Raw genomic sequence first — 26,571 nt, forward strand, 5'->3', positions numbered from 1 at the left:
CACGCACTGGAGTCGGCACCCAAGCCTCGGCTGGGGCTGGCAGGAAGAGCACAAGGAGCTCAGCTCCCCGTGACGCTTCTCCTGCCGCGACGCACCTCTTCTCCGGCCCGCCCCAGCCGGGCCTCTGTGAGAGTCCTCAGAGCACAAGGGAAGGCTTTGGAATCAGACCCTCCACAGGGAGAGCAAAAGCTGGACATCCCACCGGGGCTTCAGGGGCCATCTGTCTGGCTGAAGAAAGAAGGCCTGACTTAGATAAAGCCACAGTCCAGTCTGAAGTCTTAATGAGGAGCTAGCTCGGACAGAACGCGGCGCAGCTCTTCTCTGGCCTTCGTCGCGCTTCTTCAGAGCTTTGCTCGCAGATTCCTGACCAAAGCCGTCAAGTCACTATTTCCCCACAACACTGTTAAGGGGAACCACAAGGCGACACGGGCAGGCTCCTACTCATGCCCTCGAGCGGAACAAGCAAGAACACCCCAGCCTCCAAAAAGGAACACAGCAAGACCATGGCAGTGGAAAGCAGAAGACAGGGCCAGCCTGACCAGGACTTGAGAAGCCGAGAAGGGATGAGCGGCCTTGTAGAGAGAGGCTCTCAGACTCGCTGACAGGGATGGAGCAGCGGCCCGGGCTCCCTGGGCTCCCCGGACTTCAGGGTTGGCCAAGGCCCAGCCTGTGCAGGCAAGAGGCTTCAGACTGTCCCAGACATCTGTGCACCTCTGGGGTCTGACTTCAGGCCAGCCTGGGCCCACCAGTGAGGCAGGCTGGGGCCGGAGAGCCCAGTGTCAGCTCTGGGGCGCTGCGAACATGAAGACCCTCCGCCCCAGGCAGTTGAGAGGCCTGACATGGCCACGGACTCTCCCCACTGGGCAGATCAGAGCCCGGGCCTCCTAACCTGACAAGAACGAAGGGAAGCACCGGCTCCCCAACCCGGTGTCGCCTCCTGTGGGAAATACCTCAAGGCTGGGGAGAGCAAGGCCGCCTACAGCCGCATCCCACCCTCTCCTCCAAGACAGACTCCAGACTTGAGAGAGAGCTGAGACACCGGCCAGGGAGAGGAGGCAGGCCCGGTCAGGGAAGACGGTCACTCTGGCCTGGGAGAACAGGCCACAGGCTGAGCGTGGGCGTGTGGGAAGGGGCTGGGGAACACTGCTCCCGAGGTCAACCGTCTGGGCTGCCTTCCAGCAGCAGCAGCTAATGTTAGAACACTAGGAGGAAGAGCCCACTCGGCAGAGGAAAGCGACCAGCAGAGCGGGCGGGGCGTGGGGGTTGGGGGGTGGTAAAGGGAACTGAGCAGTCTTTACTGCTGTGCATTGTGTAAGCCAGGCCCAGGCTGGGGCCAGGCAGGGCCCTTAGCCCTCTCTCTCCCCAGGGCCAGGTGCCGGGAAAGGCAAAACGCTGGGCACTTGTCAGTCCTTTTTTCTGTTTTCCTACATCTCTCTTGGGAACATGACCAGTCACTTGTCACCAGCATTTCGTTTTTAGACAAAGAACAAGAGACCTTGGAGGGCAAGGAGGGAGGGGCTACAGGCTTCCTTGCCCAGTGTGTCCAAGGTCACTGGGTGGCCCCCAGGTGACTTTCACCCACAGTTTGAGACCTTCTCTCTCTCGCTTGGGTGCCTCTGGGGCCTGCTTCCCTAATTCCAAAGTGGCCTGTGACTCATATTTTCTTTTTTAATATGAAGCCCACCGCCCCCCCTTTCTGTTATCTTCTTAGGCTGATTAGAAAACAAAGAGAAATGCTTTTCCATGTTCCTGTTGTTATCTTGATGGTATTTACACGAGGATGGCGTTGCCAGTTTAGGAAGCTGAAGCAAAGCCCCGTCCGCTCCCCCCCAACCTTGCCTGCAGGGGAGGGCGCATTCTAACGTGCCTTCACCCTCCCTTCCGCCTCACGGACGTCAGCACTGGACCGAGATGATCTGGGGTTGTTCTGGGCTGCTCCCTGTGCATGGCCGGACTGGAAGTCGGCCTCCCTAGACTCTTCGGAGAGGAGTTTCCCTTCCCCGGCGAGGGCTGCGAGGCCCCGCGTTGGCAGGCAGGCGCTCCGGCCATGGAGCTCAGCGGAACTGGGGCCCACGTGCCCCAGGACCAGCCGCACGGTGAGCCCCAGCCAGGCGGGCCCCGTGAGGGGACCAGGTTCTGCGGGCAGCCGCTGAAGCCAGCAGCACAGCTGGAAGCGGCCAGGGACCCTCCCTTGGGACCTCTGGAGGGCCCTCACCCCAGAGGTCGTTCCCTTCTGGCCAACAGTCCTCCCAGTGTATTCTTCAGATCTCGGCAGGAAAGCACCCCCCCGCCCCGCGCCCCCACCCACACAGCAGAAAGCAGAGCGGCTCTTCCCGTACCCTTGGCTGTGAACCGGGGCAGCAGCCGGAGAGGAACTAAAGCAGTGAGGGGCTGGGCGGCAGGAACCCGCGTCCATTCCCTCTACAAACATCCCAGAGCACCCACCCTGTCCCAGGCCCCAGTTTCAGGCCCTGGGCACTCAGCAACAAGCAAAAGAAACAAAATTCCTTGCCTTTATGCAGCTCGCATTTCAGAGCAGTCATTCAACAAACAAGATCGAAACGTCAGAAAGTGACAGGCGCTGAGAAGGAAGACAGAGAAGGGGAAGGGCAGGCAAGTGCTGGGCAGAGGGTGGTTGGAGCAGAGCTCGATTTCAGGCTGAGTGAGCAAAGAAGAAAGAGGGAGGGAAGGAGTCCTGCTGGCGGGGAGCGGTCCAGGCCACAGAAGTGCAAAGGCCCTGAGGCGGGCTCGTGCTTGACACATTGAGTGAGTGTGGCTTGAGCAGAGTGAAGGGAGCAGGGTGAGAGCAGAGAAAGAGCAGCGTGGTCACAGACAGCCAGAGTACATGGGCCTTGGGCCTCCTGGTAAGGGCTTTGGCACTTGCTAGGTGGGAGATGGGAAGCCAGCAGAAGGCCGGAGCCGAGGAGAGATGCACCTGTCTTGTGGTCCCTCTGGCTGCTGGTAGAGAACAGACCAAGCAGCCAACAGCAGGAGACCGTTACACCACATTCCCAGACAAGAGAGGGCAGCAGGTGGGACCAGAGCGGCAGCAGTGAGGATGGCGAGCGGGAATCAAATATATTTCCAGATACATATTCAGGGCAAACTGGAAAGGAAGCCAGGATGGGCAGAGACCTGACCCATCTCCGCTTGTGGAATTCTGCGAGCACAGAATTCACATGCGCAGTGGTACATAAAGGCCTCAGGTCTCGATGGCTCTCCCGCCCTCCTACAAGGGTTGGAGACCCAGCCTGGCCCGTCTGCTCTCACCTGACTGCCGCTGTGAGCTTGGGGAGGGAGCCCACAAGGGGGCTACGGTGGGCTCTCAGGAGGGGCTCACTAGGAAGGGTGCCAGGCAATGTGGCAGAGCCCTGGACTCTTAGCTGTCTGCAAAACTCCTCCTCAGGTTTATTTTTGTCAGAGTGGGACCCTTCCTGCCCCCCGGCAGGGGAGCAGCCCCACTCACTTCTGAGGAATGAGGTCTGGAAGGTTAAGGGACTACCCTGTTCTCAGTCTGAGAAGGCCAGTCCGCCTCTCTGGCCCACCCCATCAGGCCACTTGGTCATAGGACAACTTTGGGAGAAGGCAGTGGAGGGCAGCTGTCGCCAAGGCCCACCACCTTGGCCGCTGGACCGCCCCTTCTTTCTCGCTCCCACCCTTGACTTTCCTGAGGCAGCCGATCTCGCTCGGCACCAGCCTTCTGAAGGGCGGCCTAATCTCACCCCCACTCGGGCACCACCTCCCTGCGGGGAAACTGCCACCCCTTACAGGGCGGAGGCCACAAGGTATGTCAGTCTCAGCCCGGCAGGGCGGCAGAGTCCCGCTTGGTATTCTCCACCAGGGTGCCTGCCTTCCCACCTCGCATGTCAGGGGCCCTCCGCCAGCTACTTCTTGCAAGCATGCCGCCGGGCTCTGGGTCACCCCGGCCCACTGCCCCAACCTGCCGCATCTCCCAGGGTTCTGCCCTGGGCACTCTGGACTCAGTCTGCTAAGCCCACACGTGCAGTCCACAGCCCCACCTGGACAGCAGGCCTCAGAAGAGGTCATCAGGGAAATGAGGCCCACTAGGTCCTTACCAGCTCAGGGTTCAAGGTCCTGCACGCTATGGCGTCGGCTCCCTGGTTGTCGAGGCTTTTACTTAGGATCATCACCATGGTAAGGACCTCAGGCGCTGGGCTCCATCCCAGGGCGGCCACGAGCCATCTTCAGTTGGGCGGACTTGGGCACAGGTGGCCTGCTGGGCACCTCCCAGGGCTGAGGTGGCCTGGCATCAGCAGGAGCAGTTCCCGATCGGCTGCTCACGCTTGGGGAAGGGCTCCTCCAGGAAATGGCTGCGTGCACTTAACTCCCTGAGAAGACAACAAAAAAAGGCAAGGGATTCAGGACATGGGAAGACGGGGTCCCCGAGAGAACCGGCCGCACACCCCCATGCTGGGACCCCGCTCGGAAACGGAACTGCCTCGCTGCTGAAGGACAGGCATATGGCTACAAAGGCCGGGATCCCCTTCTCAGGATCCCCCATGCTGGCCTTGGGGCAACCCTAAAGCCCACGCTCTAGTGGGTACAGCAGTGGGTCTCTGTTCAGCCGCATGGCACCTTTAAGACCTAGCTCAGGGTCTGGGTTGGTCACAATCGGCTGTCCCCAGAGTGTACTCAAGTCACATGGCATCTTAAACCTGGCTGGCTTAACAGACAGCTTTGGTATATGCCCGAGGCTGAGGGTCAGACTGGCTCCAACCCCACGGTCAAAACTGTGGCCCTCAGGCGGCCTCAGGCAGCAAGGTGGCTGCTGTCCTCCACCGAATTATGAACACCGAATTATGAGCTACTGGAAGAGTCGCCGGGGGGCGGGAGGTCCATTTAAAGGCATATATTTCCCACTGTTGGAAGCGCCACGTTTCAAAACACACATTTGCAAGGCCCCCGGTGTTGCCTCCTTCTGCAGACTGAGCCGAAGCAAGTCACGGCCTTCACAGGGCCTGCCCACGCCACCCAGTGCTGCCAGCAGTGACAGGACCCCTCGTGGCGCCGTTCTGCACAGCCCACCAGGGCCTCCTCCCGCGTCACCCCCCAAGCAAATGCTGAGAACCGGGCCTTACTCAGGCTAGAGAACTCGCTCCCTACACGTTACTTTCTCGGATCCTATTTCCCCAGCCCACCCCTCTGTGGTCACACCTTCAGAGAAAGTCACATGGATGCAAGGAACCTGAAGATCACCGTCACAAAGTAAAAAATAACAACGAAAAATACCAGAAAAGGGCAGCTCCTAATCTGTAATTAGCAACAAACTGCTCCGTGCAGGAAAATGTTTCAGAATCTGCTGCTCTGTGTAAAAATTAATTGCACCCTGGTATTTACTTGCCGTCCAGATTGTAAATCATATTTTCCTGTTTACTTCGATTAGACTTTACAGTGGGTGTTATTGGAATTGCTCAATTATGGGCCAGCTGGCAAGCCCAGGAAAATTACCTTCTACTGTTCTTCGAAAACAAGGTTCATCCAAAGTGCAAGAGCAGGGAAGGGGCGGGGGGGCGGGAATCAATACATTTTTCAAGGATGGTTGTTCAGGAAGAGACTTGGTGGCACTTGTAGGCTCCCAGGTCACAAAGGAGTTTCACCACCACCTCAGTCTAGAAGCAACACATTCTGACAGAGAGTGAGCTGCTCAAGGAAAGAATGTCAGACCACTCCTCCCAGCTCAGGCCAGAAAACCAAGCCAGAAATGCCCGCCAGCCCCCTGGACGCTTGGCTGGGGAGCAGGGTAGGGGGGTGCTATGGACTCGCCCTTCAAAGGGACCCTTTGTGCCGCTTCAGGGGCGGAGGCAAGGCCCACTGGCGGCCATCTTCTTTCTGGGTGCAGCCTCATTCACTTCTGGGGCAGCTGGCCACTGGTCCAAGGCCCAGGGGGGACCTGCCCTTCCCACCCCCACCCCCCATTTCCTTCTTCCCTAACAAGGCAGGACGGCTTGGTGGTTACAAGCTCAGGTCCTGAGTCAAAGACACCTGGGTTGGAATCCCAGCTCTTGAAATGCAATGTCTGAGGGACTTTTACCAAGTTAGTTACTTTGTGAGCCTGTTTCTCTCTCCGTAACATGGGGACCACAGTGCCTGCCTCACAAGATTCCTATATCATCTGAAAACAGAGCTCAAGCCCTGTGCTCAGGGAGAAGCCCTAGCTCATTTGAGGAAGGGCTCGATAAACAGTAGCTACTGTCCCCACTTTCATCGGGGAGACTGTAGGTCCCCGTCCGTTCTCAGCAGCGGATGCCCAAGCATCTATCTGTCCTCTTGGATTTTTATTTTAAAGAGAAATTTCATCAAATTTTTTTAAGGCTAAATTTCACCAGGATGGAACAGGCCATCTTATAGCCCATCCCTCTGGTGAAACAGTAGGTGGCCAGTAAGAATGATACTGTGGGAGTCCGTCGCCATGGAAACGTGTTAGGCCATCGGGATGCAGCCGATTGGCACCAGACACAAAGCCGGACGGAGGGAGCAGCGTGGGCGGCCCCGCTCTCGCAGCTCCGCCCCTCCGAGAGCCCAGGGCCTGGGGCGGCAGCGCGAGGGGCGGATACCAGGGCACCGTAAGCTCCTGGAAACGGGCGGTCACCAAACACGGCAGGTGCCAAACAGAGAGAGGAGGTCTAGCACAAGCCCTGTCCCTGGGGGTCATGGGGAATTCTGAGGGCGCAGGCACAAATCCGATGAAGGCAGGCAGGGCGAGGGGGCACCGCAGCTGAGTTGTAAAGAGAACCCCTGCACAGGGCCCACAACACACAGCACAACCTACAGGAGCCCAGGAGTGGGGACAACCAAGATGCCATCAACAGGGGGCTGTTTCCATGAAACACGGTGGAACCACGGAAAGGGACACCACGCCACTTCAGGCACATTGGCAATAAGGCGACTCTGACAGGACAGAAAAAAACCCTCTCCAAGCCACGCTGCGAGATGAGTACAGCAGGAGGACAGTGTGGTCCCGAAAGTGCGGCCGCCTTACGGAAGCGCCTGCCGTTCTGGAGTAGAAGACAGACTGGGCAGCTTTTGCAGGCTGCTTGAATACCCCACCCAGGACCTACAACACCTTTTCTGTGAAAAAGAAAATAGGCAAGATTTCAACATGCCGGAGAGGCACAGGAGCGGAGGGAAGGCTGCGAGCAAAGCATGGGGCCCTGCCCTGTACATGCTGCATGGGACTCAGGCAGTGGCAGGAGCAGAGGGTGTGTGGACAGGTGGCAGCACGGGGACAAGGAGCTGGGAAGACAGATTCAAACCGGACCGACAGCTCGCAATGCCGACCGAGTGCAGACTTTACCACGTGGCCACAGTCAGCTCCCCGAGGGGCTGGGCTACTTCGGCCTGTTGAGGAAGAGTGATTCTGGGGGGTCCTTTGCAATGCCCAGCACAGTGCCCTGAACACAGCACGAGCCCAATACACGTTTTGGAATGAAGCTAAATCACAGCAACATCTGAAATGATCCAGGCACATTCTCAGACCTTGTGAGGCAAATGCAGACCAGCAAAGCCTGGCACAATCTGGAATTCCCTGGGATTCCTTTGATCCGTGGCACGGGCCTGGCCAAGTTCACTAAGGAATGCCAATGCCCATCCAGAGACTTAGAGTCGAGTCTGAGAATGGGGCCAGGGACGGCTCAGGGAAAAGCTGGGAGTGAAGCTGGGCTGGGGGCCGGGGGGTGAGGGGAGACTGGCCCCACCTTTGAAGGAACAACTGGGAGCAAGGCTCTGGCCCAGGTAGAAGGTGCCCAGAGCCACAGGTGGCATGATGAAGGCCTTCTGCAGGCCACCTCTGGGCACGGACCCCCCTCTGGCCTGGTGACTGACAGTGACTTTCCTGAGGGCTTGAGCCAGCCATGCCTCAGCACTGTCCCTCCCCCTCCCATGAAGCAAAGGAAATGAAAGGGAAGCAGCCCCTTTGACAAGGTCTTCAGAAAGGCCGCATGCATTTTTAGACTGGCCTCACTTTAACCATTCGTGTGACAAATGCTGTATGGAAACAGGACCTACAGCAAATTTAGGGACACGTGGTAAAGTGCACCTTTGAGTGGGCCGTGCCTTCTGCCAGTGATGAACCACTAGAAGGGTGGCCAGGGGAGCCGAATCCTGGGGGGGGGTGCAGGGGGGCGGAAATCAAGGCTCCTAGCTGTCCCACAAAGGGAACCAAACCTTTTGGCTTGCAGACTCTATAGCTACGTGCCGAGAGTTTGAAGGAGGAACATTAAAATATGCGGGAACCTCACCAGAGCCTTTCCTTTTCCAGACCCAGTTAGTGTCAGAAAAAGGCCCTGGAGGCTCAGTAAAGGGACCTGAGGCTGGAATGTGTGGGCTCCCGCGAGACGGTTCAGTGATGTCCCTCAGCCCAGGTGCCCAGGCCTTCCAGCCTCCCAAAGGGTCAGTGAGGTGAGACAGCGGTGCCTCCACCACCTTCAACACACAGAAAACCAGAGACAAACAGCCTCTTCAGTCGATACGGTAACACCCCAGATGCAAGGAACACCAAACCCTGTCAATCTGAGGGGATTCCACAGGAGAGACAGAATCCAGGGAGAAACTGCATTTTGTTTTCACCATTTGCCTAATATCTCCTTGGTCTGTATTTGCGGAACTAAGTGTGATGCAGAGTCCACCTTTCCGCAGAGCATGAATAAAATAAGGGCCACGGCAGCCGTGCTGGATTCTCAGCTTAGTGCCTCCACGGAGTCCCTGCGCCTGGGCCTGTTGCTATTCCATTCTACAGAACGACAAACTGAGGCACAGGCCCTAGGTCACCCGGCTGTGAGGGACAGCACAAGGACTTGGGCCACATCTGCTGAACTCCAAGACCTGGGTCTTGACCCCTGACTCTTCTACTCCAGGATCTGTGCATTTCATCGTAATGACCCTTCAAGTATTTCTCAATTAAACTGACCAAATGTGGAAGCAGAGACACGAGGTTTGTAGCAGTCCTCGTCCCCACGGCTCATCCTGAGGTATCCCAGGCCGAGCACGGACCTTCCGGAACCTACTGCTGAGACACAGCACTAGGGTCCCACAGCTGGCAAGGGCGCGGGGAGGCAAGAGGGCGTCAGTGCCGTCTATCCTAACCGCATGGATATTCAGCCAGGCCAGGTGCCACCTGGAAGGTGAAGTGCTCCCCATGAACACTGGGGTGTCCCCAGTCCCCTGGGGCGTCTTGCTGGCTTCCTGCTACACCAGCTGGAATCCACATCCATTTGCCACCTCTCCCCAGGCCTCTGCCTCCAGCGGCCTCTCCTCCGGCCACCCTGCCCTCCTGTCCAAGTCCGTTCCTAGGGGACCCATGGGGGGCCCTCCCGTCCACCTGCAGAGTCTGGGTATAGGCCTGCCTCAGTCATCCTCTGGTCTCTGCCCGGAGCCTGCCACAGCAGGAACCTGACATCCGGGTCTGTCGGCGGAGTCAGGAGAATAGGGGCAGAGCGGTGGATCCCTGTCCGGAAGCCACACGGCTACCCAGCTCAGTCCCAGAGGAGCGGCAGAACCCTGGGGGAGCGACATGATTCTTCTAAGCTCACCCTCTGTCATCTGTAAGACGTGATTCTTGTTCTGCCCCCTCACGTGGCAGCTTGAGGAGGTAAGACTCTGCAGGGTGGTCCCTGCAGGCATGAAGTCCTCGGCGTGCCCCGTGCCAAGCAGAGTGCAGGCCTCTATTAGCTGTGTGTGGCTAACATGGTCATGTCTTCTCAGCCGCAGCGTGAGCTGCTGGGGGCAGGGAACGGGCTTGTGAGACCACCAAGCACCTTACTCCTAGGATGGGGCTGCTGGATGTTTGAGTCTGTTGCTGGTTTTCGTGCTCACTCGGGGATCCCAGTTACACGTGCCGGGGGGGGCCGGGGGAGAGGGTCGGGGGTGAGGAAACTAGGCTACAAGAAACAAAATGACCTAAAGCCTCACAGCTGGCATGTGCCCACGTCTGACTCTCAGGGGAGAAGAGGCCAACCACCTGCTCAACCCAACCCTCACTCCCCACCCTAAAGTGAGGTGTCCCCTTGGAGGCATTTTCTTTGTAACTGAGATGAACATACCTTCCCTGGCCTAGTCCCTCAGGTGACCAAAGGCCACCAAAGGTCCACATCTGGAGAAGGACCGGCAGTCACATCACTGCCTAGCAAGGAACCCACCCACGCCCTTGGCCGAACAAAATCGAGCAAGCCCCCTTATGAGACTTTCTTCCTGGGGGGAAAAAAGAAACCAGTAAAATGAGCCACTAAACCACATCAGGACTCTGTTCTCTGGGACTTTACACAGTCACTCTCAGTGTTGTAGGGATTTCCTGGGGTTTAAGCAAATAGCATTTCGAGAGGAGGGGAAGGGTGACATTATTCAGGGACATGAGAGTGTCGAGACCCAGAGCCAAAACAAATCTGAACATGGGAACGAGACAGCCGGTGTCCCTTCTTGAAACCAAAGCCAGCTGCAGGCATGACTTGTCAGGGGCCCGTTTATCAATGAGAAACACCCAACAGACAAGTTTCCCATGAGCACTCCAGGACTTCTCACTACGGTTCGTGTCATTTCAACCCACCAGCCACCACGAGAGACGAGATGCTGTGGACTAGAACTTGCTGAGCAAACTCAAAAGGAAGGACATTGAAGGACAAGGGAGGGAGGAGAAGAGAACCAGTACTTACGGAGCACAGAGCCAGACACCGCCCGCGCCTCCAAACCGGGGCGTGGGAGAGAAGGGCGGAGAGCAGAGCATGGGGAGACACAGCAAGGGCCCCAAAGATAATCTGAAATGTTAAGCCACTTAGCCTAAGACGACCATGACCTGTTCTTCAGTCGGACCTATTTACAAGTACAGTGAATTTAATCAAACCATGAGGAAAAACCAAAAGAGGTAAAGAGTTAAAGGAAAAAAAAAATTTTTTTTAAAGCAAAATCCAAAGTAGAAAAGCCCAAACCAGAGGCAGTGTGGTCCGGGTAGAGCCAGCAAGGCTCCGGAAACGTGGGCTCTGGCGCTGGCCCTGCTCCCGAGCAGCTCTGCCTGTTGGCCAAGCCACTCTCCATCTCTGGGCCTCCTCCTGTCAAATGCGGGCCTGGGCCAGAGGAGCTCCTTTTCTGACAAGCGAGCGTCTACGTGCAGCCACCTGCCAGGTCACTGTGCTGCTCTGAGGCTCGGTTTCCTCTCCTGTGACATGCAAATAGGAACTCCGAGCGTACAGAGAGTCTCAACCATGGATCCGAGGGCGCGTGAGCTGTGACAGAGGACGGCAACAGTGCCCATCCCGGAGCATTTGCTGGCATGGGCTGTTTCCAGGCCAGCCTTCCCGAACCTGCTCCAGCCTGGCCTGTGGTGCTCAAGGCCTCAGGAAACTGGACAACAGCAAAGGCCTACTCCTTCCTCACTGCCGTCAGGAGCCTCAGCGGGGCCCTCCCACACGGCGAAGTGGGAAGCTGGGAGCCGTTCTGCTCTGCTGGCGACCTCCAGGTCACGCACGGCTGGGGGAGGTGGCGTTACAGAACCAGCCCCTCTCTTACGTATCAATGGAGAGAGACGGGGCTGCTGTGCACGTTCATTCTCCAAGCTCCGTCCACAAGCACACTGGGGCATCTCGGTGTCTTTCACTGACACTCACCGCATTCTGAATTAGAAGTTTCTTGGAGGCCCAGGAAGTTAGTCATTCACCAGCTTTCACACCTTCATCTCCCACCCCTGCAGCAAGAATATCCTCTTCCTAAACTGGACTTTCGGGGTCCACAGACCGCTACCTTCTCACGCTCCTGCAAGACGAGCCACCCCCAGCCCGGGCAGCATGCGTGGCTTCCACGCTAGCATGGCTCCAGAAGCTGCACGGGCAGGAAGAAGCACTCCAGCTCAGACCGTGGCCGCAGCCCAGTGCGACTCCCCCAGGTCACCCCGCAGGGGGCTCCTAATCACTCGGCAGCTGGCACTCGGGACACAGCTGGGAGAGCAGCGATCTCTTTATCTCAGGGGCCTCGGGGCCCCAAACACTATCAAAACAAGTATCACAGTGAAACCCGGGAGGTGACGCAGGACGGACCAAAAGGCTCTAGGAGACGGGGAGGGACACCAGCACCGCTAGGTTTCCCATCTGCCGCCCACTCGCAGATCACAGCCTCATCTCTTCTTCCTGCGGGACGTCACCCTCCTGACCCGACTGAGTCATATCGGCCAACCTGGTTTCCTGGGTCGGGTACACAGATCAATCAGACAGGCAACAATCTTACACCAAGACTTCCGCCTTCCCCCCTCGACCCATTTCATACAGCAAGCACCACCGTGCGCTCAAGACCAGCGTCATCTGCCAAAAGCAAACTCGAGAGACTTAGCTGCCTGACCGATCTGTTACAATGAACAACAGGTATGCCTGAGCTCCACGGCACCTCTCAGGTCAAAACCCCAAAGTCATCTCTCTGCTACCTCCTGGGGTGGGGATTCCGAAGGGTGAGACGGACCCTACTAGGCTCACTCTGGCCGTGGAGCACTCTGCAGAAAGGCCCGACAGAGAAAGAGACTCCCTCCTGTAAGAAGGGCTTCACTGAGGTCCTGTTGCAAAGCCAAGCCCAGGCAGTCCCCCCAAGTTACTTGGAACTGACTGTGAAATGAATACGAGCAGCCTGGGGAGCAGCAGCTTACTGGGTCCTGAGCCCCTTTTTGATTTTTTTGGCAGGAGGTGGGTGCAGGAGCAAGGCGAGGTGCTTTGGAAGCCCTGCTGAGCCATTCTAGAGCCTTCCACCTGCACTGTGACGGCTCTGAGACTCCAAAGGTCTTTGGGATAGTTGACCCGATTCCCAAAGGTGAGCACACCATCCTCCTCATCAGAAATGGCCCCGGAAGAAACAGGTTCGCTCCACTATCTGTTCACAGAGTGCGTGAAAAACTGCCAAATGCACCAGCTGCTGCCATGCTTGTCTTATTGTCACTGTCCCCAGCCTGGAGTCACCAGAACCCGGTGTGGGTGCTGGCCTGCCCTGCACTGCGGAAGCCCATTTCAGTAAGTCAGCAGCGGAACTCTAGAGCCAGGCCTTGGGGCGCCTCCCAAAGCCAGCACGCAGTGGCCTTCGGCTCTCAGGGAAGGGTCTGGTCCCCCTGAGAGCCTCATCTTCAGGAGTTACCAAATGCGCAAGAGCGAGAGCACTGCACAACCCAGCAGCGCCCCTGACCGGGGGAACACGAGGCGAGGGGGACAGAGATTAGCAACGTCCTAAGAGTTGGAAATAACACTAAAGGATACAAAGCTGTGAGACTACATCAGGGGATGGAATCAGAACGGGGGCAACTTAACGGGTACTGGTCAGAGGCTGGCATCTGGGCGCCAAACCAGTTTTGGGTGCTCTCAGTGACGAGCTAACAGCAGGCTATCACCCCTGAAAAGCCCGATGAGATCCGAGCTGTGTTCACGGTCCCACAGGCCCTCACTGAGCACTTACGCCGCAGAGGTGATGGGAGGGGCTGGAGCCAGAGGCCCTCCTCCCAAGGAAGTGGAAACTACTAACAACTGATACCTGAGTCAAATAAAAGCAAAATGAAATACACTAAGAAGCAGAGCACATTTCAAAAAGCAAGGAACACGATAACAAATCAGACTTTCTCAAGTTCAGAAACTGGCATCGCAACTTTATGGGTTAAGTACAAAGCTATCCTGGGGTTTCTCTCCCCACTACCCCCCATCCCCTGCACGCCGGCCAGTTCTCTACTTGGGCAGATGCTTGCTCACTTCAATTATTAATAAGCCAACGAAGCATTTACTAGACCTGTGATAGCCACAAAGCACAAAGCCCAGCCAGTGCCCAGGAGTGTCTTCCACGTCCACGAGATCCCGGCAGACACGGCTGGCAAAGCTGCTCTGCAGGCTCTCTCCTGGCCCCTGGTCTGGCCTCGCCTGGCCACTGTGGGTGGCAGGAGGGTCTGAGTCTGGCACAGGTGCCCAAGAGGCAGTTTCTCTGAGAGCTGCTGACCACAGCCCAGTGCAACCATACTTCATGAGCCCAGGTGAATCCCACCCACATCACAGAGGGCATCACTGATAGCAGGCAACAAAGGAATAAGGGAGTTTCTCTCCAAAACTCTCAGTAGAACCGAATTTAAAATTCACTTGCCTTCCACAAAGAGGAATGAGTCAACCTCCAGAGAGAGGATCCCAACACATACATACTATGGGCAAAGTCCCCATACCCCTGTAAGACCCTTGTGCTCCAAGAGCCCACCGTACCAAATTAATCTGCCTTCCAGAGAGTCCTGCTCGTGGGCAGAAAGCCACCTAACAGCCCAGCAGGAGGGGCAGGGTATACAAATGCAAAAACACCTGTGCAACGGACAAAAGGCAGCTCTTCGAAAGGTCAAGAGCCCTCAACAAGTACTATTAGGAAATCATCTTCCAATCTAGTTGTAGCAAAGACCAGAACAGTGGACATCATCAGCTCCCATCTGGGTGAAACTAAATGATTCTAATGATCTAGAAGTCTCTGGAAGGATACGAAAGAAACTTAACATCAGTGGTCTTTAAGGAGGGAAAGCAGGTAGCTGGGAAGAGAAGTGACAGGAGACTCCTCAAAGAACACCATTCTGCTCATTTTGAATCGAGAACCACATGCAGGATGACCTATAAAAAATCTAAACTATATAGAGGCGCCTGGGTGGCTCAGTGGGTTAAGCTTCTGCCTTCAGCTCAAGTCATGATCTCAGCGTCCTAGGATCGAGCCCTGCATCGGGCTCTCTGCTTGGCGAGGAGCCTGCTTCCCTCTCTCTCTCTGCCTGCCTCTCTGCCTCCTTGTGTGCTCTCTCTCTGTCAAATAAATATATAAAATCTTTAAAAAAAAATCTAAACTATATATACACATATCGGTATGTGCTCGCACATGCAGGGTGCAGCTGTGGGAGGATAAGCGAGAAAAGGCCACTGGGGGTTCCTCCCGGGAGGGGGAGGAGATAACGTGGCTGGGGGACAGGGACGGGGAGAGTTACTTGTCACTGCTGAATTTGTAACATATGCATATATTGCCTGTTCTTACAAATTTAACACACACACACAATGCTTGTAATTCCCCAAAATACACTATGCTACTGCACGCGTCCAGACCTTTGTCCATGCTGGTCTCTCTGGCTATAACCAGCTCCTTGCTCCTCCCATGCCCCCTTCAGCCTCCAGCCAGGAGAACCACTCTCACCTCTTAGACTCCGCCCAGCTGCCACCTCTTCCAGGAAGGCCTTGTTCACTGGGCACAGCTTGAACCATAGGAGCATGAAATGAACTGTGTAATCTTCTGGAGGGCACAAGCCCAGCCAGAGTCCCGAGTCCCCAGCACCTGCCACAAGAGCTATTTGGGAAATGTTTGTTGAATGAAAAAACACTTTTACCACGCTAAGTCAAGCCTCAACTTTCCCAGTGCCAAAAGCTATTGAAACCTCTCCTGCTTGTGGGGTTTCCCGCAGCTTGCACAATTGTGTTGTTAACACTAACTTCAAGTATGATAACTCTCGGTCCACAGAGGGGCTACACTCAAAGTGGCATAGATTCCCAGTAGCAGAATGCCAGCAGAGTCCGAAGCCCGCACAAAATCCCTCCCCTGACAGCACCCGCACCTCCTGGGAACCTGCGAACACTCGTCAAAGCCTCAGCCAGAGCCTCCGTGCAGGTGCAGCCCTTCTCGCAGAGGATCCTCAGAAACACCTGCCCCAGCCCCTTCGCTAGGCTTTGTCCTCCTCGTTCTGCTTTTAGGAGCGAGGGCTGGCCCCCCTCGGGGCTCACTGGGAGCCAGAGCTTCTGGGGTCAGCCCCATGGGCCAGCATCTCCTCCGAACAAGGAGGCCACAGGTCCTGGGAGCCCTCGTGGTGAGCAGCAGAGGGACAGCAGGCACGATCGTCCGAGAGAAGCTGATCGTGTCTGTGACGTTCTGCTCCTGGACACACCAGGAACCTTCTAGAGAACATGAGTTTAACAGGCAAATCCCAAGCACACCCCGTGCTGGGCCTCTCCCACCAGATTTCCTCCCATCCCAAGTCCAGCATTCGCCAGACGAGCTGTGCCAGGCACCGAGGGCGGAAGACGGACCCAACCGAGTTCGCACCACCCGCCAGGTGTTCCAACACCTATACCACAGGCACCGTAAGTACCAGAACACGGTGACTGCCACGTGACAGAGGAATGGGCTGTGATCCCACATGGGGAGGTAATTCTGGGCAGATGTCCCATAGGAAGTGGCCTGAGTGTCGGGCCTTCACGGATGGGTAGGAGTTCAACAGCCAAAGACAGAGCGAGGGCACCCCAGGAGGAAGCCAGCAGGCTGGGGAGCTGGGAGATTAGGGCCCCTTCCCAGGTTCCGACGGAAGGAGCCCCGCGCTGCCCAAACGGGCACGTGTCCCACTGATGCAGCTGCCCCTCCTAAGGCCCAGGGGCGTGGGGGGCTCTGCCGCTGAGGGTGGCCTTGGGCCACCACCCACCTCTCTATCCCCTGCCCCGCCTCCCCCTCACTCTGAAGCCTCGCTCTCCGAGGTCTACCCTACCACACCTGGCCCGCTCTCCCGTTTGCCGGCGAGAACACCAGGCACACGAGCAGAGCCACAAGGGACACCAGCTGGAGCTCTACGTGGCTGAACACAGTCAGGGGCCCGGGGGGTCTTGACAGGATATCCCAAACCTCCCCCTTCTGTAAAACGACAGCATAAAGATGCAAAGCCGCAGAACAGTTATTTCAATCTGCCCGTGAACCAGCAGCCCCCGAGCCACCCCACGCGGCTAACGCGGCATATGCCAACACACAATGCGAGAATTGTGCTCGCTCTGCGGAAAGGGGCGTGGCCATGCACAAGCCCATATGACAATGTCACCATCGTCTCAGACCCCCGAGTTACAAGTATGTGCTCAAGGCATGTGCGGAGCACGCGCTCACCACGTGTTTATGCGGCTATGAAAAGCACAAAAGCCCAAGGGCCGTTGTGCTTCAGCTGCCGGGGCCTGGCCTGGGGACAGCAGAGGACCGGGGCGGCGAGAAAGGACTCAGAAAAACACCACAGAAACGCTGCATTCAAAGCCATGACTGCTTTATTGTCCCCGAGTTTTTAAAAGGCAGAAGTGGAAGGGGGACACTCCTCCAGAGAACAGAGGCACAGGGAAAACTGCAAAGCTTGGCAGAACGGATAAGCCACGCCCCCTCCCAGCCAGTCCTGCTCAAGCTAAAGACACGCACCGAGCAGGGGTCTCAGACTCACTCTGGACAACGGGAACCAAAAACGAGATGAAATCAATCTCTGCCAGCCACCAACAGACAGACAATTCAGGCCTGTCCGCCCAGGGCTGCTCTGTATGGTCACAGGCACCTTAGCTCCTAGCTCTGGGCCTCGGTTTCCCCAGTTGCAGCAAGTTCTCTTTCCCTTCTGGCAGCCCAGGCCGGCTCCTCTGTTATCAGGGAAGAGAAAGGAGGGCTGAGAGCAGCAGCTTCTGGACACTGCTGGTGACCCCCCGCCCAGCTCCCACCAGTACCTGGGGATGCTGATCTCAGGGCACCCAAGACACCTCGGCCAGGGACTGGCTCCTGGGAAGTCTGGGGAAGCATCCGGAAGCACAAGCATCAGAAGGGACACAAGCTGCCTCAGAGGCTGACCACGTCTCTGTGCTGGTTATTAGCTCAACCCGGCGGGGGCCCTGCTTCAGTGAGAACAGGGAAGACAAACCTAAGAAAACAAAGTTCGAAACCCAGGCTGACCAGTATTGCCCTCCCTTGGCGTTAAGGGTCCAGACAAGGAGGGGAGAGACAGCAGGGGTGGACAGCGGTTGGCCTGCAGAGAAAGACTCGCCTACAGGTGGGAAATCGATGTCTAACTACGAGAATGGAAGTCTGAAAACAAAGAGCTTGAAAATGGAGGGCGCCTCAGTCCGCTCAGGCTGAGACCAGAGTACCAGGAACTGCAGGGCCTACCAGCAACCGGCATTTCCTTCTCATAGTTCTGGAAACTGGCAAGTCCAAGACCATGGGGCCAACAGATTCAGTGTCGGATGAGAGCCGTCTTCTCACTGTGTCCTCACAGGGCAGAAGGGATGAGGGCTCTCTGGGGACTCTTCTAATGGGCGCAAACGAAGCCCATTCATGAGGACTCCCCTGGCATGACCTGGTCACCCCCAGAGGCCCCCGCTCCTAACACCATCACCTTGATCTCAACATACAAGCTGGGGGCGGGGAGCGGGGAAGACACTCAGACCATAACAGCTGGAAACGAAACCTCTTTGGGCATCAAGGGTCAAGTTTCCCAGAAAATAAGACGCAAAGTTGTGTAAGTGCGTACCTCCGCACAGCGCGTACCTCCGCACAGTGCAAAAATACAAAGGAAGAGAAGACTCACGAGTTGCCAAGGGCAGGCATTCAAGTCGCCGGCTGGGACCTGTGCAGGCTGCCCCACACCCTTGCTGAGGTAAACACTATAGCGTATGACACCCTCTTCAACAATGTGGTTTCAGCAGCGCTTCTCAAAGTGTGGTCCCCGGACCGGCAGCAGCAGCCGCCTCACTGGGGAATTTGTCAGAAATGAAGTTTCAGTCCCCACCCCAGCTGACTGATTCAAAAACTCTCTGCGAGTGCGGTCTGGCCATCAGTGTGGTAGCAAGCCCTCCGGGTGTTTCTGGTGCTCCCAAAAGTTTGGAAACCAATGTGTTTGTGCATTCAGTACCCAGAACTCTGTTAACGGGGAGGACAGTGTGGCAGATGAAAAACCTGAGGTCCACTGAGGCTGAGTCTCTTGTAACCGTTCATGAGGTCGGTCAGTAAGGGGTGCGAGGCCTAAGCCCACCACCAGCACCTCTTCTGGGGCAGGACCTGGCGATCGAGGTACAGATGACCTAGTGCTTGTCCATAAGGAGCAAACAACCTGGAGGGACACCTAGAAGCCCAAAGGTTGACCGTCTAGTGAAATGTGTCAGAATCAGCAAGGGGAAAATCAAATGCCTGCAGAACACTGGCCACAGGAGGGGAAAAATGGGACTGAGCAAAACAGGTGCAGAAAAAGGAAGGTGATACTAAATATTTGTGGGACTATGAGAAGAAAAACTTAATTCCTGGAAAAACATAAACTGCCATTTGGAGAATCTTTTCCTCACTTCCGCTTCCTCTGCTGAGTCTCTGCTGAAGAGTCAGGGCTGGAAGAATCTAAGTGTATTTTCATTTATTCTCAGAAATATTTCTCTACCACCAGCAGAAATTATCTACTTGGGGTGCCTGGGTGGCTCAGTGAGTTAAAGCCTCTGCCTTCGGCTCTGGTCACGATTCCAGGGTCCTGGGATGGAGCCCCACATCGGGCTCTCTGCTCAGCGGGGAGCCTGCTTCCTCCTCTCTCTCTGCCTACTTGTGATCTCTGTCTGTTGGATAAATAAACAAAATCTTTAAAAAAAAAAAAAAAAAAGAAATTATCTACTTGATAAATGGCAGCTTGACTGCTTGTCGAGATAATTTAAAGATTAAATCTTTGTTTTAAAAAAAATCCTGCAGTATCTGTTAAAGCCATGGAGACACTTTTAGATTAAAAAGATGAAACTGGATGAAGCACCTGAGTGACTCTATAGGGCTGGGGGTGGGGGGCACAGGAGGAGAGCGTCGCGGGGCGTTGCAGGGCCCCCTGGGTGGAAGATACCTGGGCAGAGGATGGCTTCTGAGTTAAGGGCCCTGTTTTTGGTGCTGTCCTCCCAGAGCCAGTGGCCACTGTGGGGGCAGCAGGGAGAGCGCCACCCCCCAGCCCCGAGGAGAAGGCTGCAGGTCCCCTTTGCTTAGCGCTGGCTGATTCTGCCAGTCCGCCTGCAGGATCGCAGTGGGAATGACCCAGAGCCCCGCGCAGTAACAGCCATGCACCACCACTCACCCTGCGCCAAACCTGGAAATCCAGAGCTTCTCAGTCTGTCCTCTGAATGTCTGGTCTACTCCAGGGATCTCAAACTCAAGTACTTTCTAGAGGCAAGCAGGAAACGAAACTGGGTGAAGAGCGCCAGGCGGGAGCTGTCATATGCGTGGAAAGCGCACCCTGGGAGCAGACAGCAAGCTACTCTGGCCACTCTGTCCAGCACTGGGGCACTGAGTGAGAAAGAGGGCCCAAGGGTAACACTCAAAATCGCTGGCCTTGCCAAGAGGTGAAAATCCAGACTTCTTTGTACAATCCCAGCTTTTAAGTGTTGTCAAGAAATGCAAAAATTCCTAAAGCTTCATGAAGGTCAAGCAAATCATGCCCAAGGACCACATCTGGCCCCCGGACCACAAGGGTGCAGGCTCCGGTTGCACGGATGCTGACTGCTCAAACTGATACGGCCTGCACAGCAAGGCTTGATCTTGGTTGGCGAGCTGTGTGAACTCATGGGGCGTCAGTGCCGCAGCCACACATGTCCGTCCCTGTCACTCCTGGCTCATTCTGAGTGAGCTCGAGGCCCCAGAATGACTAGAAAGCACAGACTTGGAGATCTTGAGCACGTCCAAGTAGAGCCACAAAGCTCCCAATCCCAAACCGTATGCGCCTCCCAACTTGCGTACTTGGGGAGGGGACTGACCTGGGCTGTGTCCCTGCCTGGCCTCCACTCTAGAGGATGAGCTGTGGCGTCCCTGAGAGCAGAGAGGGGCCTGAAGTCTGTCCTGCCCTCGTGAAGAAGGCTCCCTTCTGGCCTCTCACAACGTGGGCTTGGGGCAGGAAAGAGTTTCCATGCCAAACACTTGAAGCAAATGCAAGTACAGCCGGCAGATGGAACAGGCAATTCTGGCTCCCTGACGCCCACAGATGGCTGGCTCCGGCCGGGTCAGCGGGAACAAAACAGCTGCTTCCTCAATCACATCTCCTGCACAGAACACAGGATTCTGTTCTGGTGACTTCTATGTGAGATATAGAAATGAGAGGGGGGTTTCCTGCCTTTTATTTCAAAATAGCCTGGGACAAATGAAGACTTCTTGTACCATAACAACACATTAAAAGGGAAAGCTCAATGAAGTGGGTTTTCTTAAATGTCAACCCACAGAGCAACCTACTTCTCTGCCCACAGGCCTTGATAAAAATGTGACTGGGGAGCCCATCCAGAGAAGCCGGAGACTTCTTTCAAAGGGCAGCTTGGTCCCCGACTGCGGATAACACCAGGGGTGGAGGAGACAGGCTTCGGAACAAGCGAACTGGGGTCGGGACCCGCACTCGGAAGGCTATGGCTGGAGCTCGGTTCCTTACCCACAGAGAGGGGCTAACTACCTAACAACCGACTGTGGGACAGGCAGATGAGAATGTATATCCGGTGCGTGGCACATAGTAGGTGCTCAGTGAAAGCTAACTCTCAAGTACAAAACAACTTCGGGCGCCTGGGTGGCTCAGTGGGTTAAGCCACTGCCTTCGGCTCAGGTCATGATCTCGGGTTCCTGGGATCGAGTCCCGCATCGGGCTCTCTGCTCAGCAGGGAGCCTGCTTCCCTCTCTCTCTCTGCCTGCCTCTCCATCTACTTGTGATTTCTCTCTGTCAAATAAATAAATAAATAAAATCTCAAAACAACTTCCCCGGTAATCTTACTTGTGCCACGGTTCTTTCTATACGCATGTGGGTTCTCCCCTGCTCGGGGTGAGGAGAAGGCAGTGAGCAATTCAGGGCCCAGCCCCACCTGCCCCGCCCTCAGCCCTCCCCTGGAGCGGAAGGAAGACACAGGAGACCAGTGGGGAGTGGCTGGCTAGAGGCAAGCAGTGTCAAGAGGCAGGCACGCAGTCAAGCCTGGCCTTCCGGGGCTATTCTTTTCCTTTTTAAAGTAAGAGACAAAACCTCTCTGTGTGCATCCTCTTAACCCCAACTTCCTCCTTACCAAGTGCTTCAGTCTTGCACCTATGCCATGGCTACATCCACCAGGCTGGGCTGGTTTTCCCCTTTCTTTACTTTTGCCCAGGGCTCTGCAAACTCTGCCCGGCATCTCGTTCTTGCACTTTCCCAGTTTTCATTCTGGCTATACACGGAGTGGGCACTGGCTAAGCTGGGCAGACGCGTGCAGAATGTACCCATATAAACCAACACAGACCAGCCCGGCCGCTCCCAGGAGGAGTGGACCAGACTCCTGACCACACACGGCATGTCATTAGAAACCCCAGAGCAGCCATCCGCAGACCAGGGACGGCCCAGCAGCGCACAGCCACACAGCTTTCCTCCACGCAGAGATCCATCAGTGCCCACAAAGGGGCGGGAGGTGGTTCTGGCACGGACGGATCCAATGAACTGAAAACCCACGTTCTCTAAGTTCGCCTTCTCACCCCAGAATGACTCTGCCCCTCATTAGCTTCTGAAGAGCTTTTTTATTTATTTTTATTTTTTTTAATTTTTTTTAAAGGTTTTATTTATTTATTTGACAGACAGAGATCACAAGTAGGCAGAGAGGTAGGCAGAGAGAGAGGAGGAAGCAGGCTCCCTGCTGAGCAGAGAGCCCGATGCGGGACTCGATCCCAGGACCCTGAGATCATGACCTGAGCCGAAGGCAGTGGCTTAACCCACTGAGCCACCCAGGCGCCCTGAAGAGCTTTTTTAAAGATTTTATTTACTTATTAAGAGAGGAGAGTGTGTATGAACAGAGGGAGGGGCAGAGGGAGAAGCAGGTTCCCCGCTGAGCAGGGAGCCCAACGCGGGGCTCCATTCCAGGACCTTGAGATCATGACCTGAGCCCACGGCAGATGACGCCCAACCGACTGAGCCACCCAAGCATGAGATTCTTATTCAGAGAATGTTGGACCCAAGCAGACAAGAGCTCCAAGCTAGTCAACGAGCTGCCTCAGTGTTGCAGCTAAGAGCATTTTGAGGGGAAAGCCACGTGACCTGAGCTGGCTTAGGGAGCTAGGACTCCTCTCTTTCTTTCCTCAAGCTCCACAGTAGCCATGGTTCAGAAGGAGTGAAGTAGTTCCCTATCTGTGTCCACGGAAAACATGGCCGCTTCATCAGAGCAAAAATGTTTCCACCCCAGCGTGGTGGGAGGGGGGAGAGATGGGGACAGGGACGTGCCAGGAACAGCACCGCTGATGAGGCCACCAGCCCAGGTGAGCCAAGAGGTGCAGAGGAAGGAGCAGGGCTCACAGGCTGGGAGAGCAGAGTGGGGCGGCGCTGAGGGGGATCCTCGGACAGCAACCGGACATTTTCGGTCAGGACCCGGGGCCTGGGCAGTTAGGGTGGCTTACCCACAGGTCATACAGAAGTCTGGGGGGCAGCTTCTTCTGGACCCACATTCCCTCCGTCATGTCACCCATTTCTCCATTACCTCTAAGTCAGTGAACTCACTTTCAATTCTTTGCTTTGGGCCAGGAAAGGCCAATGTTCATTCTCACTGGAACGCCTCCTTTGGTTCTCTCCAATCTGGCTTTTCTACACACTGGGAGACGGTTTAGGGCGCATCCCCTCAGCGGAAGTTCCTGTGTGGACGGCAGTGGTTCACACTGTGCCGTCCAGCACTAAGTACCTGACGTGGGGCTAGTGTAACTGAAGAACTGAGTTTTCGATTCCACTTTGTGTCATCAACTCAAATTTAAATAACCTGACGACTTTGTTGATTATACCTCAGTGAAGCTGAAAAACTTTTAAATAGCTCCACGTATGCGGCTAGTGGCCACCATACATGACAGAACATACAGCATCCACACAGAGAAGAGTCAGCACGCTGTTCCTGTGAAGGGCCAGGTACATTTCAGCCTCTGTAGACCATACAGGCTCTGTTGTCACCACTCAGCTCTGCTGCCGTAACGAAGGCAGCCACAGGCACTGCAAGCACAAATGGGCATGCCTGCGTGCCAATAAAGTTTTATTTACAAAGGCAGGCAGTGGGCCAGATTTGGCCTGTGGGCTGTTTGCCAACCCCTGATACAGAACACAGAACTGGGAGTTCAAACCTCAGGACTACTGCCCACCATTGGGACAAACTTGGCCATCTTTATCTTATTAAACCTTACTTTTTTCATCTTATATAAAGAGGGGACCATCGTAGCGCCCACGACTTAAGGGGGCTCTAAGAGTTAAATGAGAAGCCTGTAACGCACTTAGCACAATGCCCACACTGAGTGGGTGTTCCAAAAGTACTTGCAGGGTGAACGGGAGCCAGATCGTCCTGGGTGCTCTGACTTCCAGTCTCCCGCGTATTCCTCCCCATCCCATGAGGCAGACGGCTAGTCCCGCCTACAGGGACCTTAAGTGGCCGGCTCCAAGTCAGGTGTGATAAAATGTCAGGACTAGGATCCAGGGCTCCCCATTCCGTGCCCTAGTCTCAGTGTCTCCTCCACAGGGGCTCTTCTATCTGACGTCAGCCTGGCCTGGCTGTCTGGGCTCATGTCTGCTAGCCTGCCCTGTGAGAGGCTCACTCCTTTGTGAAGGAAATCATTCAGAAAAACAAAGCAGATCCTTTCTTATGGGCTCTAAGATATTGTGCTGTCCTGGTTCCTGTTTTGTCCACCCCCTGGAGCCCTGGTCACCTCTGGGGACTAGAGAGCCCTCACCTAAGGCTGTCGGTCACCGACACACCACAAGACGTCCTCCTAGTGTGGTCCCTGTTCCAGTGCTGGGTCAGAATGAGTCTTCTCCCCCATCTCCTTGGCAAATATGCCAGGATCATTCCCAAGCAGAGGACAGGGCACTCGGGACGACTGTCTTCTCCTTCAGAGCCCTAAGACACCACAGGCTGTGGCCAACATGCCGGCCTTACTGCAGCCACCAAGCAGTTGGGCCAAAACCCAAGCAAAGGCCGAATCAGCGGGGCCCCAGCTCTCTCCTTCTGCCACAGCTTCTGGAAGCTGGGCCCATGGTGCCCCCAGGAGCACCTAGGGCCTGGCCGTGCCACTCACTACCATGCCACTCATGAGGGAGGTCACCGGTCTCCCCCAGACCCCACGTGTTGCCTGGAAACAGACAGGGGCAGCCTGCTCGGTCACTCTCGCACAAGTCCAGGGGTAGGGCTGGGTCAGGCATTCTCACAGAGGTTCAAAGCCAAGCAGGACACGTGCAGGCACAGGGCAGCGTCCCAGGCCCCGGCAGGCAGACACCGCACTGGCCATCCTCTGACCCGGCACAGCAGTCACTGGGGCCCTGTGCCGCATCCCGGAGCATGAAATGCCCTGGAGTCTTTTTCATAACACACAGGGACATGCCTGAACCTCACACAAGTTTAGAAAACTGACTGGTTTCTATGGCAAGTCAGAAGCCCAGGTGTTGGGGCCAACAGGCTTGGCCACTATTCCCAGCATGTGGCTCTTCTGCTCCAGGTCACAGTTCACCTGCTGGCCGTAGGTGATCGTAGCCTCAGCCAGGCCCGATCTCTCTTGTACTTTCCTTTCTACTACGTCAGGGTGTCAGCTAACCTCCCGGGTAATAGAGGAACAGGGAGGTTTGCCGAACTGATCGCTATTTAAAGCTAACGCACTTCTCTCAGGCCTGAACGCTGATGAGCAAAACCCTACAAGGTGTGGAAGAGACACCCCAAAGCCGAGATGGGATGCTGCCACACCCATCATCGTAGGCTCATTATTTTCCTAAATTCTCCTCCTCTGGGCCTGAGTCACATGCCGCACAGGCAACAGGGCCTGGAATCTGGGCTGGCATCGGAGGGTGTGGAGGCCACAGGAGCGTAGGGCGCCAGGAATCAGGTGACCCAAGGCAGAACATTCTCGCGTGTTTGTGTCAGCAGCTCCCCCACCCCTGGAGAACACGCTATGACAGAGCCCGAAGGGCACTGAAGCTCCTGTTTCAATCACACCGACATGGCTACTTTTTTCTGTTAAGAGAAAAAAAAAAAAAAACAGGTAGTTTTATACTGAATTGGATGTTTTCAATTCACCCAATGCTAAAAAAGGCTTCGTTCATCGTGATTTCTTTAGTTCCAGCGTAGGCATAGGCAAGGGACTTTGGAAGTTCTTGGGAATCCCAAGTGTCCCTGCTGCAAGCAAGAGCTCCCACTGAAATAAACAAAGGCCACATCCCTCTGGCCGAGGAGATGGAACCTGATGGAAGTTCCACATTCTAAGAAGCTAGCCTTGTGCCCTCTAGGGAAGTCACTCCAAGGTCAAAAGGACTGAGCCCCTGGGCAGTCTTCCTGGAAGGTGGCCCCCAAAGTGAGGATTGCTGCAGAAGGCTGCCCCCCCTTTCCAGGTGGTGACGGGACAAGTGCTATCCCCTTCAGTCCTCACCCCGCCCTGGCTCAACATCCCTCCCACGGCTCAGTCAGTGGGCTCCCAGTTGTCTGCTCCAACTGGCCCGAGCTGCCACACCCCAAACGCTGAGCCTCCAAAAGCGCAAAGCATCGATATATGGCTCCCGGCTCCCAGCCCTCTGCTTAAAGACAGCACCCCTTTGCTTTGCACCTGCTGCCATCCTGACCTTGACCAGCGTAGCCCAACACATTCTTATCACTCAGGTGCCCCAGTCCCGGTGGCGGTCAACCACCTGCTGTTCCCCAAACGCCCCAAAGCATCATGCTTCTGGGGCCCCACACTCAGAGTGCCCTGGTCTGGAACATCTCCCGCTCCCCGTCCTTCCTTCACCTGTCTCAATTCCTGCTCATTCGTCAAGACTCGGGGAACCTTTCTGCCCCCCTCCCTTTGGCTTGAAATGAGCTTCCTGAGACTCCC

At 55.8% G+C, this 26,571-nt stretch overlaps 2 protein-coding genes across 3 annotated transcripts in view; both read right to left on the bottom strand.

Moving 5' to 3' along the window:
- FAM53B (family with sequence similarity 53 member B) overlaps positions 1-4,184 on the bottom strand; it is a 72,075-nt gene extending 67,891 nt beyond the window's left edge. For both annotated transcript variants that reach the window (XM_032312300.1, XM_032312299.1), the window contains exon 1: positions 4,077-4,184. In XM_032312300.1, the coding sequence (XP_032168191.1) occupies positions 4,077-4,154 (78 nt within the window). In that variant the 5' untranslated portion in view covers positions 4,155-4,184. The remainder of the gene's footprint in view (positions 1-4,076) is intronic.
- Positions 4,077-26,571, bottom strand: part of EEF1AKMT2 (EEF1A lysine methyltransferase 2) — a 70,602-nt gene continuing 48,107 nt past the window's right edge. Inside the window, exon 7 of the transcript XR_004278540.1 lies at positions 4,077-4,349. The gene's annotated coding sequence lies outside the window, so the exon portion shown is untranslated. The remainder of the gene's footprint in view (positions 4,350-26,571) is intronic.

The sequence above is a fragment of the Mustela erminea genome, chromosome 14 (genome assembly GCF_009829155.1).
Source record: "Mustela erminea isolate mMusErm1 chromosome 14, mMusErm1.Pri, whole genome shotgun sequence".
NCBI lineage: Eukaryota > Metazoa > Chordata > Mammalia > Carnivora > Mustelidae > Mustela > Mustela erminea.